Source organism: Leishmania braziliensis, chromosome 35 (genome assembly GCF_000002845.2).
Source record: "Leishmania braziliensis MHOM/BR/75/M2904 complete genome, chromosome 35".
Classification (NCBI taxonomy): domain Eukaryota; phylum Euglenozoa; class Kinetoplastea; order Trypanosomatida; family Trypanosomatidae; genus Leishmania; species Leishmania braziliensis.
The window spans coordinates 774798-787300 of record NC_009326.2 but is presented as its reverse complement, the minus strand read 5'-3'; the positions used below and the strand labels follow the sequence as shown (position 1 = coordinate 787300).

Here is a 12503-nt window from a genome sequence, read left to right as displayed (position 1 = left end):
TCCTCCTCCAGCCGACGCACTTGGGCGACGATGTGCGGGTGGCGCCGGCACCATACGCGCATGGCCACCCCAAGCAGTGAGGAGAGCACGACGCGCGGCTCACTCAGATCATACTCGGCCTCGGCAGAACGCAGGCCCGAAGACCCATCCGAGCCGTCCGAGAAACCGGCCTTGGAGGGGTACAGAAGCTGCACGGTGCAGTGCCGTTGTAGCCACCTCTGCTGCTCTGCTGCGACGGCTTCGACATCCCCGCCGTCTTCTGGTTCAGGGTAAGGCCCACTCCCGCACGCCAGCGGACTTTGGAGAAGAAAGACCCACTGAAACCACTCGCAGCCGACGACGAAAGAAGCGCTGTTCCTCTCCGAGGTGCTGCTGCAGGTGTCGCTGTTGCGCGCGTCAAGGTCAATGCTGAGGGGTGGCGTTGATACCTCCGTTCCGCTTCCGTCGCGTCCGCACTGTATCACAAGGGAGAAGGGCGGTATGCCGACGGGTCCGGTCGCGGTACGATGCACCGACTGTCGCGTCATGAGGGAGGAGGTCGCCACAGCGCTGCCGTCATCGCGCAGTGCATATGCTGGCGTGGTCATTCCCTCATCACCCTCGTCTTCAGCCTCGGCGCAGAGTCGCTGATACACGGCCTCATATTTACTGCGGCACGTGTCTTCAGCCAGGCGGCGCACCTGCGTCAGAGTCGCAAGCCATGCAGGGGACTCGCAAGCAGCGGGGTCAGCGGCGGCATGCAGTCCCTCACTCTTTGCCGTCTCAGCGCTGGCGTTCGCAAACCATTCATTGATCGACAGCTGCACTTTATCCACAACGGTGCAGTGTGCGTCGGCGGGGCCACGATCCTGACGCGCGTTCTCCAGGATGGAGGTGACGGTGGTGGTCCATTCCTGGCTCAGCCACGAAGCGGCCGGCGCGTTAGGCATCGGTACCCCATTCATCTCAAAGCTCCTCGTGCTCTTGTCCCGCAGGTTCAGCTCATTCGCCGTGGAGGAGCTCAAGCTAGCCTGCTGCTGAAGGTGACTGATCGCTTTCCCTCCACCGTGAGTGCTTGCGCTGCTTGGCTTCAGCTGCGGCGCAAGAGGAAATCTGTGAATGTCGCTCTTCACGGCACCGCCGGTTTGCTCCTCGGCGCACTTGCAGATGCGCGAATCCGTCAGAAGCTTGCTCAGTACCGCGAGCATGTCCGTCATCGAGATGGCCGAGAACCGCCTGCGCACCTCCTCGGTCACGAACTGCAGCTTGACATCGTCCAGCACCGCGGGGCTGCTGGCACTGCTGGGGGTCGGACAAAGCGGTGGCACAGAGGGAGTGAAAGCGGGCATTGTGCACGTTTGTTGGGCGCAGGAAGAGAAGAGCAGAAATCAGATGCACACCCACGCACCCAATCAACGGCGAAAAGGGCTCTCTGGCAAGTGGGCAACAAAGGCGACACAGAGGGACAGGGTTCAAGCGAGAGAGAGAGAGAGGGTGTGGTGGAGAAAGCGGCAGGAGCAGCAAAGAACAGATGCGAAGGACAGCTCACGATGTAGAGAGACTCCTTTCATGGGTAGGGGGGAAGTCAGTGATCGTGCGTTGCGACGTGGCGTGGCAAGGGTGTGCGCGTGTGTGTATGGGTTGAACGAACAGATAACACGACAACGAAAACCGCGCGTGTGCCAAGTCGATAGTAACAGCGGCCTCACAAAGAGAGCGCTCGGAAGTCTTTCGAGTCGTGCCCAACCCGTGGGACACCGGCAAGCAGCACTGCTAAAGGAATCCAATCCTACGACTAGCTTCTCCGAGTGCTTCAGGGCAGGGCGAAGGCATGCGGCGATAGACAAGGCGCAGCAACAACCGTTAGCGAAAAAAGAACAAAACAGAAATGTTAGAAAGAGAGAACAGAAGCAAAAAAAAGGTGTACTCTAATCGAGACGGCAGCGATGCACTGATGGTGGCCCTTTTGCGAATTTATGTCCCCGTGTGTGTATGTGTGTGTGTGGCTTGCTGTCCCCCTTTTGATGGCGATACGCAAGCGTACCCCAGTCGTGGCGATCGCTGCGTGAAAGTAATAAGATCTTGAGGTGAAGGGAATGCACAACTTGTTGGGGAAAAGAAAGCGAACGAAAAGTCAGTGGCGTTGTGTCATCATGGTATTAGGAGAGAGAAGTTCCTCCGTATCGGGGCGGAGAAGGGAGGCAGGAGAAAGGGAGCCGTTCAATGCACGCTGAGCTGGTGGAACATGAACATTCACATCGCAGCTTTGTCGGCCATGTAGTTTGGGAGGCAGCAAGTCGTGTGTGTTGTCATTTTTCGCTTCGGCGTTGTGCAACGACTATGCGTCGGCATCGCACTTTGGTAGCCAAACCCTCAAGTTAACAAACAAGCACACATAAGCAGCAATTCAACACACCATGCTGTTCGCCTTTCCCTGCCACGTCGTCGTGCGAGAACGCCTCTACGCAGGCACGCGCAAGAGACCCGGTAGGCGTGCTCAGTTCCCATACAATGCCTTCTCGATCTGCTCATCAAACTTATCGGTTGGCAACACCAGGTCGTACCGCGCCAGGGCGCGTTTCACGTCCTGCGTCTCTTCATCCTTGCTGCGAGCGCGGTGCCACTCACTGCTTGACAACTTCTGTCCAAGCGACCGTTCGAAATCCACAAAGTAAAGGGAGCCCGTGATAGTGTCTTGCTGCTGCTGCAAAGCTGCAGCTGATGCCACGGCGGGCTGGAAGGGGGAGGCCGGGACGGCGTTTAACGGCTTCTGCTCTTGCAACGCAATGGGGCCGGGAAAAGGGTTTGTCGTCCTTGCCGAAAATGGCTGAGGCGGCGGCGCCGTTGCCAAGGGAGAAGCGGAGAATGCCGAAGGCGCAGTTGGTAGCTGTGGTGACGGAGGCACTTCGACAGAGGTGGCAAGAGTGCCAAACACGCTGCCCTTACTTCCCGCGCCCACCGACAGATCTGCGAAGAGCGATGCTGCACCGAAGGTGCCGCTATTGCCAATGGCGGTGGTAACTGGCGGCACTGTCTTGACGTCGTCCTCCAAGACGCCGTTACTACCGCTATCGCCTTCTTCCTGGCCTTCCTGCTCCTGCCTCCCCTTCGCTCCCTCGGAGTCCGCGTCCTCGTCTCCATCGGAAGAACCGCTAGAGCGGCGCTCCTTCTCCGCCTCTTCCTCCTCGACTTCGTCTTCCTCCTCCTCCTCTTCCTCTCCCTCCTGAGTCTCGTCGCTGAACTCGTCGTCCTGCTCCTCCCCCTCTTCCCAGTCTCCCTCGTTAAACTCCGACTCCTCGTCGCTGCGCTGGTGCCCTAGCGACCCCGCGTCCTCACCTACTTCGGTAGAACAACCCATTGCCATACAGGGCCACCACGCGTGCCTCAGCTGGCCTACAGTCAAGCAGCGAGGGTGAACGCGTCGATGCGCAGCAGACCTCCATTCCCTTGACTGTGGAGCAAATTGTTTCATGCATATTCGTGCGTGTGTGAGCCATTGTGCGGTAGAGGGGAACGGCACAGAGTACGAGCGTAGGGCGATAGAAAGATGATGGTGAAGATTGGAAAGACACGCACACACACGAGAGAGAGAGAAAGAGAGACTGAGGCACGGATGTAGGTAAGTTGGTGCAAAAAAAAAAACGCAATACTCAGGCAGGGTTTCTTCTGACAGAACAGCAGGGAAGGGCTGAGAGAGTCTGGCAAAGATGCAGAGGTCCTCCTTGGGACGTGCCGAGCGGGCTTGGTGGTTACACGGGTCTCTGGCCTCACCCTCTTCCATTCAAAGCAGCGCGCCTATGCCCCTCGAGAGAGAATCCACGCCGCCGCGACCTGCTAAGCTCCTTCGTGTATTTTTTCCCTTTTTAAAGAGCATCAATAGCTGATTGGAAAGCAACCAGAGGAGGAGCACTATAAGAGGAATAATGCACACAATATGAAAGGGGCGAGGAAGAGGGGATGGGAGTAGAGGTGAATTTACGCGCGGAAAGCGACCGTCACCTGCATCTCGAGTCCTCTTTTTCCCACCTCTGCTCGGGTTGAGCCGCGCATCCCCCTCCCCTTTTCTGCACACCACACAAGGGGCAAAGAACAAAGACACATGCTGGGTCTTGTAGCGCCGCAGTCCCTTCCCACCTGCACAGGCACGATCAACATTCAGCGCAGCGCACGATGGTCTGAGCCGACGCAGGTGTACAAGGGGATCACGAAAACACATCTCCCTCCTCTCCACCTGATTCAACCACTCGCGTGCATTGGTGAGTGTGTGAGCGTGACTTGGCTGTAAATATGTCACCCAACACGATCCAAGTCCCATGTGGAGAGAAGTTGATGGCAGGGGAAGGAGGGAGGGAGGGAGGGAGGGGCGCCTAGGGAACCCTCTCCAGGTGACTTTTCGCGTATATGGGGGATAGAAAGGGGTCATCAACCAACAAAAGCTGAGAGGAGGCGACGCACAGAGACACAGAGAGAGAGAGAGATGAGCACACGCACAGCATTCTTGATCAACGCCGCATCAGCAGACAACATCGACATAATCAAGCACAAAAAGGAAAGAAAAAACTGTTGAAGTAAAAGGAAGAAAAAGGCACCAACCTCAAATACAACGCGTGACAGCCACAGCTGTCACGGTCACGCCTGATTCCCTCCAAGAAGGAAAACAGAGAAAGCCAAGCGATCATCATACAGGCACGTATATTACTTGCCGTTTCGAGCAAAGACAACTTGGGCGGCGCCTTCCACCTGCGCTCCTTCGCGCTGCGTTATTTCCTCACCAACAGCAGTGGGCCCCTCTTTTCCACATCATAGTACGGCGCAGCACCCTGAGTTTGTCTGCTTCGCTTGGGTGTAAAATGTCTTGCTAGCCATGCCAAGATCCTCGCTCTGCGCCACTAGGTCATCGATTTTCTGCCCCCGTTCGATAATTTGGTCGATTGCATTGTACATAATCACCTTTGTGTCCTCGATGTCACGCTTGATCCGCAGGATCTTGTCCACCTCCTCTGGCCTCTGATACTTTTCCAGGGTCTCGTTGAGGTAAGGCCAGTGCAGAAACTCATCGGCCTTGCCCCCCACGGATTCGTACTTACCACGGAACGTCTGCTGGAACTGCGGCACCAACTCCGTCAGGAGTGTGAAGGCGACACGAGCGTTGTACTCGATATCACTCACCGCGATTGCCACGAGACCGTCCAGCGTCGCATATGCGTACACAACATTCCCATTTTCTGTTATCTGCGTCTTGGCGCCGAGGGCTACCCGCCTAGCCACCGTGCGGGAGAGAAACACAATGAACTCGCGGGCAGAGCTGCGCTGGAAGAAACCAAAGGAGCTGACGTCGACAGCGCTACAGCAGATGACCGGGTCCTTCTCAAACCCCTTCGGGTAGGGCTTCAGAATCAGCAAGCCATAGAGCCTCATGATGTAGCGGAAAACCTCAACCGAGCAGTAACGGCGCAAAGGAAAACAAATCAACAAGCAAACTACACGCAGGGATGCTGGAGTGGCACCTTTGACACAACAGGCTGCTGACCAACAGGGTCGGCGTTGGGGGATGTAGACGTATGCGTCCGCGGTAATGAACATGAAAACAAGGGGCAGAGTAGAGAGAGAAAGCGACGATAGCGAGCACTAGACCAGCCGGCGCAGTCGACGGCGGTGGCTTATGGTGGAGAGGGAGAAAGAAAGACTGGCTGGGTGCACCTGTTCGTGTTGAGGCGTTGCAAAGCGCTCGAGGGACTTCCACCCTTTTTGCGACATTCACTGCTGCATTCGCCCCACCCCACCCCGCCACACACACCCGCGCACATCCAGTCTCCGGGAAAGGGGCGATGCCTCACACAGTCATGCAAGAGGACACCCATGAATTACCTTGTAGAGATGCGCGAGTGGTTTCGCTGGCATTCGTTCTGCTCTTAGGTCATCGACGTACCCGTCTTGTAGCTTTTCTTTTCTGTTGTTGCCTCTGTTTCTCGTTCATGTCCTTGATTGGAAGTGGAAAAGGCGTTGAGGGACATGGGGGGAGGAGGAGACTGAAGGGCGTGCCAAGTGGAGCAGAAACGCCACTCGCATACGTCTCGCATCGTTTCACTGGTTTGTGTAGCACACATTGGGGGCCATTGAGCCCCCCTTTCGGTTGTGCGATGAATTTGTGGGCTACTATGAGACCATTGCGGCCTCGGGGATACACCGCCCCCCTCCCCCCTATCGGTAGCCTCTCCGCTTCCCTTGTCCGCTAGATGACTTGTACGGGGGATGATGAAGAGGTGTTTTGCAACCTCGGAAGTCTGAGGTTGTCGTCCCCGGGGGGGGGGGGGGGGGGGCTCGGTTGTCGGTGCGGAGTCGTTAGTCTCAACGTTGCGGGAGAGGTCATCGGGGGTGGTGGTTGGCTTTACCTGCCACGTAGAGAAGAATCTCACCTGTGGGCTCTTCTTGTGGAAAAGGGGCATGCGTACACTGAGGCAGAGTGTCCAAGGCGTATCCTCGTCCGATCCCGCATTAGCCGCTCTCTGTCGTTGCTGCGCCCACACAATGGCGCTGTGGGTGTGGGTCCTCACAGCCCCGCTCCTGACCCTCTTCCGGAGAGCGGTGGAAAAGCACCCTGAGGGTCTCCAATGCTGCCGCAGGTTCCGCGGGCATCGAATGCTTCGTCGTGAAGGGTTTCATTGGGCGATGGGGGTGCTGTCTTCGCCTTCAAGGTCGTGCACCCACCTTTGGTGGCACCGACAACCCCCCCCCCCACCGGTGCGCCAGCGAGTCCAGGCACCCCCCAGACCTCAGCCGAAGCGTCCGTAAGGCGGACTGGGAGTCACATACGCCCCGACGTGGTAGCCAACGTCGCGTCTCAGAAGCGATCGGGCCATCACGCGGGCTCTGAATGGGCGGCAACCCTCCATCCTGCACGAGGCCTCGTACTTTAAAGGGTCCGGGTACGGAAGCCGTGAGTCCCGTGTTCTCTGCCCCGATCTATCGGGCGGTAGACAACGATGCGCTCTCAACAGTGGTGAACGAACAACAAAGAAAGGGACTGGCAGGATTCATCGTCGTCGAATGCTGCGGCGAGCATCGCTGACGTCAGCGGACCTCGCCGCTTCGAGTTTGAAACTCGAATTTGCTCACCACCGTCCCACAAAAGACTCCCTCCACGAAGAGGGTTGCTCCTCTTGTTCCGCCTGCAGCAGTTCTGTACCTGGTTGCGCGCAACACCGCTCCTGTCTGGGGATGCCAGCAGAGCTCGCCTGCCGAATATGGGTGAGGGTTGTTCGTACGGCTGAAAGAAGAACTTGCTCTTAGCCTTCCCTCGTGGCAATCACTAGGTTGCCGATAGAAGTGAAGGTGATCGTGTCAGTCAGAGTGTCCACGATGATGTTCATGACACCATGACCCACGACCACGCTCCATCGAGCACTTGTTGGCAGTGTCTTTAGGTGCAGATACCCCTCAAAGAGGTCAGCCGAAAAAGTAATCACGAACCGCTTCGGAGAGCGAAGGGGCATTGTAAAAGACCCCAAAGCGTACTTGGATCATGTACGCAACGCACCGTATCCCTCGTCTGCGCTCTAGCCTCACGGGGTTCGTCGATGGTGGGAGCTCTTCCTTGCGCATGATAGAGTTCAGGTTCGGCTCGGTGCCCATCCGCCGCCCTCCCTTCACCTTTGGCAGAAAAACCTCCATGACACCCTGTACGGCCGCTGGGAAACCTGTGCCCGTATGCGGTGGCGCACGGCCTCAAGCGTGCCCATTGCCAACGCGCGGCTCACGCGCCCCCGGCATAAGTGTTGCGAGCTTCATCGCTTGCGATGTGCCCACAAAACGGCCATAGCGCCGAGTCTACCTCATGGGCCACCGGCAACGGGTGAACGGCGCCGAGGTCGACGGGTGTCGGTGTGCTGCCAATTAAACGGCCACTTCGTGGGTGGAGGCATTTGGACCGGCGGCTTGTCATGCAAGCGGCGAATTTCGGCTTAGAGCGCTGCTAAAGGTATCCCCAGTTTCCACGCCTGCGGCGCTTTCATGGCGCTGTGCTCAGCATGAGGAGGGGATTTCCCGCGTTGTCCAGTGCGGTTAGCACCTCTGCCGTGAGATGGCAGCCATAGCCCAATTGCCTCTGGAGGGTGCCCGGCAGCGTGGCCCCCCCTCCTGCGCACCGACAGGAGCGCCGCTTTAGGGTTTGACAAGCGCAGGGCAGCGCGTGCCGTGTCCTTGAATAGCCCCAGTCGTGCGAACAGAACTTTCCACAGGCCTCGCCTCTCCACAAACTGTCACAACACTGAGGGAATCCTCGCAGAGGAGATGGGACAGCAACGCGTATGGACCTCTGAGCCGCACACCCCTTGCCCCCTCGAACGGTCATGCTCACTCGCACCGTTGGCGCTGCCCGGCCCGGGGACGCGCTGAAGCTGATGTCCCTCGGCATCAGCTGCTCGGTATCACCCGCCCTTGCCGCCAACAACCACCCCATGTCTAGCTAAAGAGATGAGATGAGGCTCTCGGCGAGGTGTTCGCGCGTCCGCACTGGGATTCGTCGATTAGGGGGGAGGGTGAGACGGCGGGTTGAACAGCTGCTCTTCCTCGCATCGGTGAGTGGCGGATTGTGCTGCTCTCCATTGTGGATACGCCGACACATCGATTCTCTCGCGCACGTTTGTGCAGAGCTGAAGATTGAGGAGGGCCGTCTTGATGTTGGATCCCGCCTTCGCGCGCTTGGACCACTTGCAGCCTCTGGTCCTGTGCATTCTGCTCACCAACGTAACTGCTGCTGACGCGATGTTTAGTTCCAAAAAGCGCTGCTCGCATCGTTTTCAGCTTGCACAGTTAACGGATGTGCTGCTGCCGGATCGTGTGTGTGTGTGCATGTGTGTGTGTGTCGGGAGGGTGACTGTTGTCCAAGCCAGTTGGGCCACGTGGGGAGGACAAGTCTAGTCAATCAACCAGTCCCGTGGGGACACCACCACGTCCTCTTCCTGGGGACCAATTCAGTCAAAATATGGCGTGGCATCAGGGATGCACGTGCCTCTCCTTCGGCTGCGAATGTGGATTGCCCTGACAGGAGGTTGTTGTATCCGCTATGGCATTCTCGCCTAGAGGCAGAGAAGGGAGGGGAGAGGATTACTATGTTAAGTTGCAGCTCTTCGCCCTGATAGTAAAGCCCCAGCACCACTGCCCCTGCCACTCGTGTTAAAAGCGCCAGTCCTTCGTTGTGATTCCCTGGCCGTCTCAGACGTGCCCTACGCTCTCGACGCCGAGCACAGGTGTACCTCTGCTATGTTGTCGCGGGTAGCCCTGCGTCGTCTGCAGTCAGGATAAGAGAGAGAGAAAACAAAAGCGGCCCGCCAAAGGGCCCCGTCTCGGAGGGTGGTAAATGCGTATGGTTGCTGCCCACCGATGGCCTGGCTTCTCTATCCAGTCCTGGACGATCGACTCGATTCACCACCGCTCATGTGGTGAACGCCTTGTCGACTCCGTCATCCAATGCCGCCAGAAAGGTTGCCTTTCACACGTAATAGAGGCTGCGACCTGCAAGAGCGTCTCCTCTGCTCACATGACCTTGCGGGGAAACTCGTCAATTCTTCTGCTATCGGTTTCGCTCCCGCCTTCCAAGCTGGCGTCTTTGCGGCAGCTTCCTGTGGAAGGCGCCATTCGAGCAGTCCCCAGATTTGCCTCCAAAACTGGCTACGTGGCAGTAAAGGCTGGTGCACTTCCGCCAGGAAAACTCGCAGTCGTCTAGCGATCGACTCGGCACACCACACACACACACGCGACTAGACTAGCTAGCGCAAAAAAAAAAACACGCGACAAGCCGAGCAGCAACAAAAGCCTCCCGTCATCACCGCCACGTTCCTGGCGGGCATCTCTGCAGAGCACCACTGTGAGATCTGTCCAATGCGCAGCGAGCGTTTGCGGCAGAGAGGCGCAACTCCAGAGCTCCCCCCCCCTCCCTCCTGCTCACCCTCCTCAACGACGCCAGGGATATCCAGTGGTGGCGTAGGAGCCGGGAGAAACCGATAGGTGTCCGCTGCTGTGCGCGGCGCTTGAGTTACAACACAGTCGAAACAGAGCGCGGCGGCAAGTAGGGCTGGCAGAGTAGAGTCCATCTTTACCTTTTGTTGACTTTACCTGTAGTGAAACTTCCCCCCCCCCCCTTTCCACACAGTTTCCGTCGCAGCACATTCGGCGAGGGGGTTGCCTTCACCTTCACGGTAAATCGCGGTCGTGCATCCACCTCTTCGCTCACGAGGGATCGCAGTGTTCTTGATGCAAGGAGCGGTGCCTTCGTCTTGGAGGACTCACATCGGCAGCCTCGCCTCCGCTGCGGTTCCAGGGTGTTTGGCTGCCACGCCCACCATTGCCGACTCTGCCCACCCTGAGCGTTGTCTCGACCACGGCCTTGGCATCTCGGGCTCTTTGCGAAATCGGTCACCGATGGCACGAGCTCCATGATTCAAGCTTCGGTATTCGCCATATCCGCGGCATCAATCTGCTCACCGTTGGCGTTGCAGATTGCGACGACGTAGGGAGCCGCCATCAAAGCAGCTCCACTCTGCAGGGTAGCGGAAGAAACCCTGAAAGACGTCCTCGCTAGAAGCGACCTTTGAGTACGCCGCCCTGCGCTCTCGACACATCGCGCAGCAGATGGTTGAGGTACGCCCCTTTCGTTGCAGGTGGACAGAGGAGCACTGGAAGCCTCTCGACGAGCCCACCAAAGGCCCCCTCTTAGTCTCCTGGAAAGACACAAACTCGAAAGTTTGCGAGTTCTGCCGAGTCGCCTTCTTTCTTCCCTGGGCTGCACCACGACCACCACAGCCCAGCGAGGTTGGCCGCGTCTCGCTCCTTGTCCTTCAGGTAAAGAAGGCAAAGATGCACGAGAGGAGTAACTAAGGGAAGGGGCTTTGCTCTTTACAAGCATGTTGCACCCTTTGCGCCTGTCGTCGCTGATCAGATCGCTCTGCTCACACCCCCAAATTGCCTGAGTACGCTCGTGCTGCAGCTTCTATGGATGCAGCGTACTCTTGGCCTGACAGGCGAGGTAAGAGGCGGCGTCACCCACCTCATCGGTCCTTAGCCGAGGGACATGCACGCTTTTTGATGTTAGTGTTGCATCACGCCCAGCGCTTGCTCGAGGGTGAGGAGGCCCATCTTCACTACTTGTTGTTGAAGGGAGCTGACGACCTCGTCGACCGGATGGGAAAGGAACCAGAAACCCCAAAGTCGCTCACTTCTGGTGGAAACGAAAGGAAGGGCAGAGATGAGCTGCCCAGAAGCAGGACGGTTGTAGAGGAGAGGCGTACCACTGAGGAGAAGGGGAATGCGCGCATGAGGAGGCGAGAATACGGCGGCGCACGCTCGGCGGGCTAACCATCTCTTGCTGCATCACCAGCGCCCACTAACCAAGCGCCCGTGTAGGAAGTCATGTGCTCGTGGTACAGTTGCTTCGCAGCACGCAGATACTTGCACAGTCGTGCTTTGCGGTGGTGGAGGTGTTTGTGCACTTCACTCAAAGAATAATAAAAATCAAAAGACACAGAAGAAAGTGACAACAGCGTACGCACACACACCACCACTACCACCTACATACGCCCATGTGAACCCACCAAACAAATTCTTCGTGCGTCTACGCATCGTGGTGTGCCGAAGCGCCGGCAACGAGCAAGCAATGGCCGGTAGACTAAAGCAAGGCCTCTCCCGCAAAGTAAGACATGCTGAGTAGGGAGAAGAGGGATGGTAATCAACGGAGAAAGAAAACACATTATCGATCAACTACAAGGAAGAGGGGGAGGGGGGCGAAATATAATAGCAACGCCGCAGGAGTGGGAAAGCGGCCGACCCAAGGCGAGGCGCACTGTACTTGCTTCTGTACGATTCGTCGCTCCCACTCTTTGCTTGGCGCAGGCCGACAGGTCTGGGCAAGCGCTGTGTCGAAGAGACGTGCAGTCATGGTCACGCTCGTATTAGCTCACTGCGCATCCTGTTGACGATTCAGCGAATCTACGTATTCGCCTACTGTTTTTCTTTGTTCTTGCTGCACTGCGGTGATGTTGAGCTGAATCCTGGGCCTAGCCTGTGCTGTATGGGGTGGAACTGCAATGGGGCTGTGTGACGCAAAGCGGTGCTAGCGGGCCTGGTTCCTTGGCATCGCCGCAGTACACCAGCGGTAGGGTAGCTGGGGCTGTAGGACTATGTTAGTCGGCTCGCTCGTGGTCGAATAAGGCGTTGAAAAACAAAACAACACTAACATGTGTCTTCTTTCGTTTCGCACTTTCTTTGTTGCTCACCTGCTCGCACCACCAACGCGCGTGTTGGCCGCCGGGGACAGCAAAAAGGAGCAGCGGTCGACTGGGCCAAGCATGGTCAGGAAAACGCACATACACCAGAGCCAAACTACACGCTGAGAAACTCCGTGATCGGCAGTCCTCACAAGGCGCTCAAACCGCCTCCACTCCCCCACGCTGCGCGCACAAGCTTGACATCATCGATGTCCTCGCGGTATTTTGTCTGTGGGTGACGACAGGAAGAGAAAGAGACGGAGT

General features: G+C 57.5%; 3 protein-coding genes across 3 annotated transcripts; all 3 read right to left on the bottom strand.

Annotated features, from left to right (window-relative positions):
• LBRM_34_2060 (hypothetical protein, unknown function) lies at positions 1-1328 on the bottom strand (the record flags this gene model as incomplete). The annotated part of the gene is made up of 1 exon (XM_001568265.1): positions 1-1328. A coding segment is annotated over one exon (1328 nt), but the record flags the coding sequence as incomplete, so codon positions are not given.
• Positions 1329-2476: 1148 nt separating this feature from the next.
• Positions 2477-3343, bottom strand: LBRM_34_2050 (hypothetical protein, unknown function; the record flags this gene model as incomplete). The annotated part of the gene is made up of 1 exon (XM_001568264.1): positions 2477-3343. The coding sequence occupies one exon, from the start codon at positions 3341-3343 to the stop codon at positions 2477-2479; it is 867 nt and encodes a 288-aa protein (XP_001568314.1).
• A 1436-nt stretch (positions 3344-4779) lies between these two features.
• On the bottom strand, positions 4780-5397 carry LBRM_34_2040 (putative vesicle-associated membrane protein; the record flags this gene model as incomplete). Its single annotated transcript, XM_001568263.1, has 1 exon — positions 4780-5397. One exon carries the CDS (start codon positions 5395-5397, stop codon positions 4780-4782), a length of 618 nt encoding a protein of 205 aa, XP_001568313.1.
• Between the last annotated feature and the right edge of the window lie 7106 nt (positions 5398-12503).